At 35.6% G+C, this 6,495-nt stretch overlaps 1 protein-coding gene across 3 annotated transcripts in view; it reads right to left on the bottom strand.

Annotated features, from left to right (window-relative positions):
- Positions 1–268: 268 nt before the first annotated feature.
- LOC125034772 (poly [ADP-ribose] polymerase 2-like) overlaps positions 269–6,495 on the bottom strand; it is a 14,246-nt gene continuing 8,019 nt past the window's right edge. For all 3 annotated transcript variants that reach the window (XM_047626719.1, XM_047626721.1, XM_047626720.1), the window contains exons 6-10: positions 5,572–5,810; positions 2,113–2,329; positions 1,164–1,388; positions 778–1,001; positions 269–563 (exon numbers count right to left, since the gene is read on the bottom strand). In XM_047626719.1, the coding sequence (XP_047482675.1) occupies positions 410–563; positions 778–1,001; positions 1,164–1,388; positions 2,113–2,329; positions 5,572–5,810 (1,059 nt within the window). In that variant the 3' untranslated portion in view covers positions 269–409. The remainder of the gene's footprint in view (positions 564–777; positions 1,002–1,163; positions 1,389–2,112; positions 2,330–5,571; positions 5,811–6,495) is intronic.

Raw genomic sequence — 6,495 nt, 5'->3', positions numbered from 1 at the left:
ATGTGGAAAATGCTGTGCCCATCTTCTACATTTTTTTGTGAAATGTCTGCCCATAGATGGCTCTGCTAGTGCTTAGCCACAAAGGAGTCAATTAGTAGATCTTGTCACCGTACCTGATTTGAATTGGCGGGAAAAACGTACTTTTTACTAGTGCTATGAATGTCGATGGTGTTATTTTTATTAAAAACATTATAATTATTATAATGCTTTTTAATATTAGTAACAGCAAAGTAAGATAACGTAAAATATTTCATAAATCAAAGAAAAGGGTGAACGGGCGAGATGGGCAGTACTCGTAACTGCTCATTGGTGACTTAGTACAAGTATAGCCATCTATGTGTTAAAACAATCAAACAAGTACTAACAGTGGGCATAGCACGTGTCTACCCGTCGGCAACAGGTTAACAGTCTACCTGAAATGGAATTTCACCTTTAAAAGGAACCTTGTACGTACTTGTGCAGGATTATATACTATGAATTCATTGTACATGAGTGTGTAACCTTTGGGGTTATTCAACCCTGAATTTACAGCAGGTCCCAATGGTACCACAGTTCCATCAGATCTGAAGAGATAAAATATAGAATTGTTTTATTAAAGTCCTTTTAATACTCTTAACAATACAAACAATATCATTAAGGCTAATGATAAACAAAGTAGAGTACCTATTAACAATAACAGTATTATCATATGTAATGAGATATATGATAAAAAAAATAAAAAAATTCTCCAAACTAAATCCAACTCTTTATTTCAATATTAGTCCAAAAAATACTTACAACTTTGTGAAGTTCTTGCTTGGTGGAACAAATTTCCCGCAGCCCTTGACTGAGTGACAACCACTGGGGAGTTTGTTGGCATCATAGTCTGCATCAAGCAAGTCATTTGTCTTTCCCAATGAGACTTCTGACAACAACAACAGGCCAACTTCATTCCTCTGCGTTGCCCAACAGTAATTGGCACTTTTGCTCGCCATGTCAGCAAAATAGATGCCTTTGCCAAACTGTCATAGAAGAGAAAATTAATCTCAAAGTAGTAAAATGAAATGAAATCAAGTGGTATTAACAGAGCAACAGAAACTGTAATACTGAAAGGAGGGGTGGGATAGAATTTAACTATCTTATTCCATGGTCAATATAAACACTTTACAGAACACCAATCTTACCATGTATCCAGTAGAAGGAGCTTCTGGAGGTGCTATCCTCAGACCCTGGCTCAGGATTCCAGCCCAGTTAGAGAGTCGGGAGCCGTGCCATAACAACATGTTATTCCCAACATCCTTGAATCTTTCGTATTCAGTCTCTTTCCTGCATTCAAACAACTCCAACAATTCTAGCGAATACTGAGTGTGGGTCTTGCCATGGTTTTTCAGCAGGTACTTCTCTATCACCTGTATGAAAGAAAATAAGCACAAACATACACAAAAAGATAAAGAGAAAGGGAGGGACTCACAAACCTCTCTTTCCACAAGTGTATACGAACTTCTACTGAAGTAACAGCCTTTTTTTTTTTTAAGTGTCATTAAAATATCTGCATTTCATCAAAGCATATGTGCATTATTATTAGTTTCTCACATGTAATACTGGAACATACCTATTTTGATGTCTTACACAACACAAAGTTTTTGGTATCTCTTTTTTTATTTACTTTTTTTTTTTTTGCAAATGCATTATTCCTGTCTAGAGATCAAGATTGCTACAATGATATATGATAAATATTAAAACAAAAAAAAAACAAAATTCCTCATCCTTTTTGCTCCTCCTGTGTGGTTCAGTTAAAACACATTCAAATTTATTACTTGCTTTTTAAAGGATTTAATTTTACCAGACAATAATGATATTTGAGAGAATTAGACAAAAAATAAAAAAATATATATACATATATTCTTTTATCTATTTTGTTGCATCTGACTAAACAAAATTGTAAGAGAAAGCATCACAACATAAAACATGAAGAAAATTTGTATGATAATATTTTACCATTTTATTGCCTCCCTCCTCCCCCTAAAGGATAGTCCCAACACGAACCGATTTTAAAGGTAGAAGAAGAAAAAGACGAGGAACCAAGACACCATACAACCAATCTTGTGCAGAAAATTACTAAAAATAGACTACCTTAAAATCAGCAGCTTCTTTCTCAACAGGAGAAATCTCACATTTGAGGCTTAGGTAGTGCTGGTCAGCTGGATGAACATTGATGTCTATAGGCTGGTCTAGAACACTGAGTGCTGCTTGAATATCTCCCAAAGCCTCAAGTAATGACATCTTCTCCTGAAGTTCTGATCTTGTGCGAATAAGAGGTGGGACTTTCATCCCAAAATAATGTGGTATTCTGAAAAAAAGAAAAGAAAATGTAGATATAGATACACTGTTCTGCTATGTCTATCTTGTGGACCATCTTCTATTTTATAATATTTGAATACATAACATTAAGCTTAGCTTAGTACCCGAGATATTCCAGGGAAAGAGGTCGTTATGCAGGCTGGACATTGTGCAAACTATATTTTTTACTTAGTAAAGCTGTATGGAATACTGTTAAGCCTAAACCAATGGGCAGGGCGTGTACGCACATGCCATGCCCTCTGTGAGTTTATCTTAACTGTTCTTACATGTAGATGGCTCCACTTGTACCAAGTCACCAGTGAGCCAATTACAAATACTACCTGTCTCACCTGTTTACCCTTTTCCTTGATTTTCAAAAATATTTTTGATATCTTCTACTGAGTTACTAATGTCAATATCACTGTACTAATTTTCCTATGCAAGGAAAGGTGAAATCAGATAAGGTCACAAGGTCTATTAATTAACTCCTTTGTGGCTAAGCACTTGCTGAGCCATCTATGTGGAGAACCATTTCACAAAAAAATCTAAAATGGGCACAGTGTTTTCCTGGAGACATTGAGTTAATACAGATGTCTTGACAGTCATACTAAATGCCTATGTTAGTTACTTATTTATTTACTGTCGTGTCCTTTCTCTCACTCACACTCACACTCCATCTCACACACTCACACACTCACACACTCACACACAAACACACACGCACACGCACACGCACACGCACACGCACACACAAAAAAAATATATGAGTTGAAAAGTGTGTGTGTATGTCCTTCAGTGAATAATGTAGCATAGTCTCCAACAGTTACTGACCTACAATACTATAGGCCTAATTAATGTCTCTTGAATAGAAAAGCACTATATAACCAGTCATAGAAATATAAAAATGTATTTTTCATGGACATATCTCAAATATAACACGTGTCGGATCTAAAAAAAAAACATTGAAAAAAGTTATCTCAGCTACACCTACTTGAACAAAAATGGGGGTGACAATATTATGAATATGTAGATAAAATGCATGTAAAACCATATTCTATAATATAAGACAATAAAATGTGTATTTCCATGTATTCATATATATTCAGATACTTATAGCAAAATAATCAAAAGATGACAATACACCACGAGGTAGCTCTGTGATACAAACTAGTAAGGTTTGTGGAGGAGGAAAGCAGAAGGAAAAGATACAAGGTTTGGGCAAATAAACCAAAATTACTACCTAAAAGTCACTACATTTCATTTACAAGAAGATGGAGGCAGGAAAACATGACTGCCATTCACTCATGCAGAGTATGGGAGGAAACTTGCCAAATAGTAGCTACCAAATACATATGAGGATACTGTGTATATGTGTGTGTGTGTGTGTATGTGTGTATGTGTGTATGTGTGTATGTGTGTGTGTGTGTGTGTGTGTGTGTGTGTGTGTGTGTGTGTGTGTGTGTGTGTGTGTGTGTGTGTGTGTGTGTGTGTGTGTGTGTTTGTCTGTGTGTGTGTGTCTGTGTGTGTGTGTCTGTGTGTGTGTGTCTGTGTGTGTGTGTCTGTGTGTGTGTGTGTGTGTCTGTGTGTGTGTGTGTCTGTGTGTGTGTGTGTCTGTGTGTGTGTGTGTCTGTGTGTGTGTGTGTCTGTGTGTGTGTGTGTCTGTGTGTGTGTGTGTCTGTGTGTGTGTGTGTCTGTGTGTGTGTGTGTGTTTGTGTGTGTCTGTGTGTGTGTGTGTGTGTCTGTGTGTGTGTGTGTGTCTGTGTGTGTGTCTGTGTGTGTCTGTGTGTGTCTGTGTGTGTGTATATGTGTGTATATGTGTGTGTATATGTGTGTGTATATGTGTGTATGTGTGTGTGTATGTGTGTATATGTGTGTGTATATGTGTGTGTATATGTGTGTGTATATGTGAGTGTATATGTATGTATGTGTGTGTGTGTGTGTGTGTGTGTGTGTGTGTGTGTGTGTGTGTGTGTGTGTGTGTGTGTGTGTGTGTGTGTGTGTGTGTGTGTGTGTGTGTGTTTGAGAGAGAGAGAGAGAGAGTACATGCATGCGTGTGTGCGTTCATGCATAAATACATATCTCCTTTTTGTTGAAAAAGTATCCGGAAAGAATCCTGTCATTTTTTGTCTGTCCACTAACTGCAAAAAGGCAAATTTTGTTCCTGGCATTTCAAGAGCTTTTATTAGCACACCAGAATGTGTATATTTGCCACACATCATATAGAACAATAAATGATGCATAAAGTATTTAGAAGTATAAATATTATAAATAAGAAGCCAATAATGACATGTAATTGTGCAGCATGTTAGCGGGGAGGATTTGCTGGGGGAAAAGAGAAGGGTCTGGATGGTTGAAATATGCCATGCATTCTTTTTGCAACAAGAAATATACAGGAAACATGGCTGTATGATTTTCTCAAAAAGAGCAAGGCCCACAAGCAAAATAGGAGTATGAAAATGTGATCATGGGTATAGCTAGGAGGAACTTGCTACCAGATATATTAACAGACTTTACATACGTCTTAATGATAATGAAAAAGTTGTGGGAAAGAGCCTACCAGTTTCTAACAGGCTTTGCATGATCGTGGCAGAGAGGACTTCATATATTTTACCTGTAATTAAGTGATTATATAAAAATTTACACCAGCATTCACATCAAGAGATCTGATTCATTAATTCAAGCTTGTGAAGATATTATTGTCATGTTCCTGACATTACAGTAATAAAAACAAGAACAGAGCTTTAAAGAGCAGACAACTTAAACAGATTGAATTATATTTCTGTATCAGAAAAGAGAGAGAAAAAAAGAGAATCTATTGCTATTGTGGAAAGTGATTCAGGCACATGTATAAACTATAAATGCTACATTCAAACACTGGAAAGGTTTTAGAATGTTTCAACAGCCTGGACATGCCAAGTCTGGTGGAGAAATTAAGATGTAAACAAAACAGGCTGAGTAGAAGAGCTGGCTCCCATGCAAGGGCCTAGTCTGGATACAGTGAATCACTGTATATCTTTCAAGCTTAAGAAGAATTGATCTAATTTTGCTTGTTGTGTGTGCTCTTAAGAACTTGGGTATTTGCTGGAGGAAGGTTCATGCTGTCTCATAATTCTACAATCTTGCTGTTCTCCTTGTAAATGGAAGCTTAAAATAAATACGATACTCTAAAAACATTTAATTAAATAAACAATAAAACCTGTAAGTAAAGAGTACAATGTAGAACATGATCATAAAAAAACTAAAATATTTTACCTTGTGTAGAAATCATTACATGCATTAACCAGTTCCATGTTCTTGTAACTTCCTTTCTGGATCAAATCATCAATCTTCTTTAAGGCAAGATAACCAGCCTTAATCTGGTCAACAGTTAGTTTTCCCAGAGGGGCCTTTCGAGCATCGTACTTCATCTCCACAACAGTTTCTTCCATCGTGGTGATGTTGCAGATTAACTCAATCAGGATCTTCACCCTTGCCTCTAGTTGACACTCCAGCTGAAAAGTATTTAGACTTCCTTTAGGATTTTAGTTTACTGGTACTTATATTTTCATATCTACATTTTAGGAACAGGATAATAAGAATTAAGAAAAAGGATGGACAAATAATCATATATATATATAAATACACACATGCACGCATGTGCACGCACGCACGCACGCAAGCACGCACACACACACACAAAAAAAGACATGAATATATACATATATATATATATATATATATATATATATATATAATTATATATTATATATCATATACTATATATATAAACATAAACATACATACATACATAAACATACATACATACATACATACATACATACATACATACATACATACATACACACACACACACACACACACATATATAGATATAGTTAGATAGATATCATAATCACTAGGGTAATTTAGACAGTTTTCATGACATTAGAGTTTTGGCTAATCTGAACCAAGAAGGGTGATTTGGATTAGGCTCATACTGTTGGGTAATTTTGGATCTTTAAAATTTATTAATTAAAATCTGAAACGATTCTTATTGGTTATGACAAACCCATGAACCAAACAGACACAAGTGTATATAGTATCCATTATTTTTTCAAAATTGCTTGCTTCTTACTTTACATCAAAATAGTTATTCAATATCCAAATAATCATTCCTTATCCTGTGTCTTTTTTGTT

Source organism: Penaeus chinensis, chromosome 18, assembly GCF_019202785.1.
Source record: "Penaeus chinensis breed Huanghai No. 1 chromosome 18, ASM1920278v2, whole genome shotgun sequence".
NCBI lineage: Eukaryota > Metazoa > Arthropoda > Malacostraca > Decapoda > Penaeidae > Penaeus > Penaeus chinensis.
Note: the sequence above shows the minus strand (reverse complement) of the source record. Positions and strands in the feature narration are given on the sequence as shown.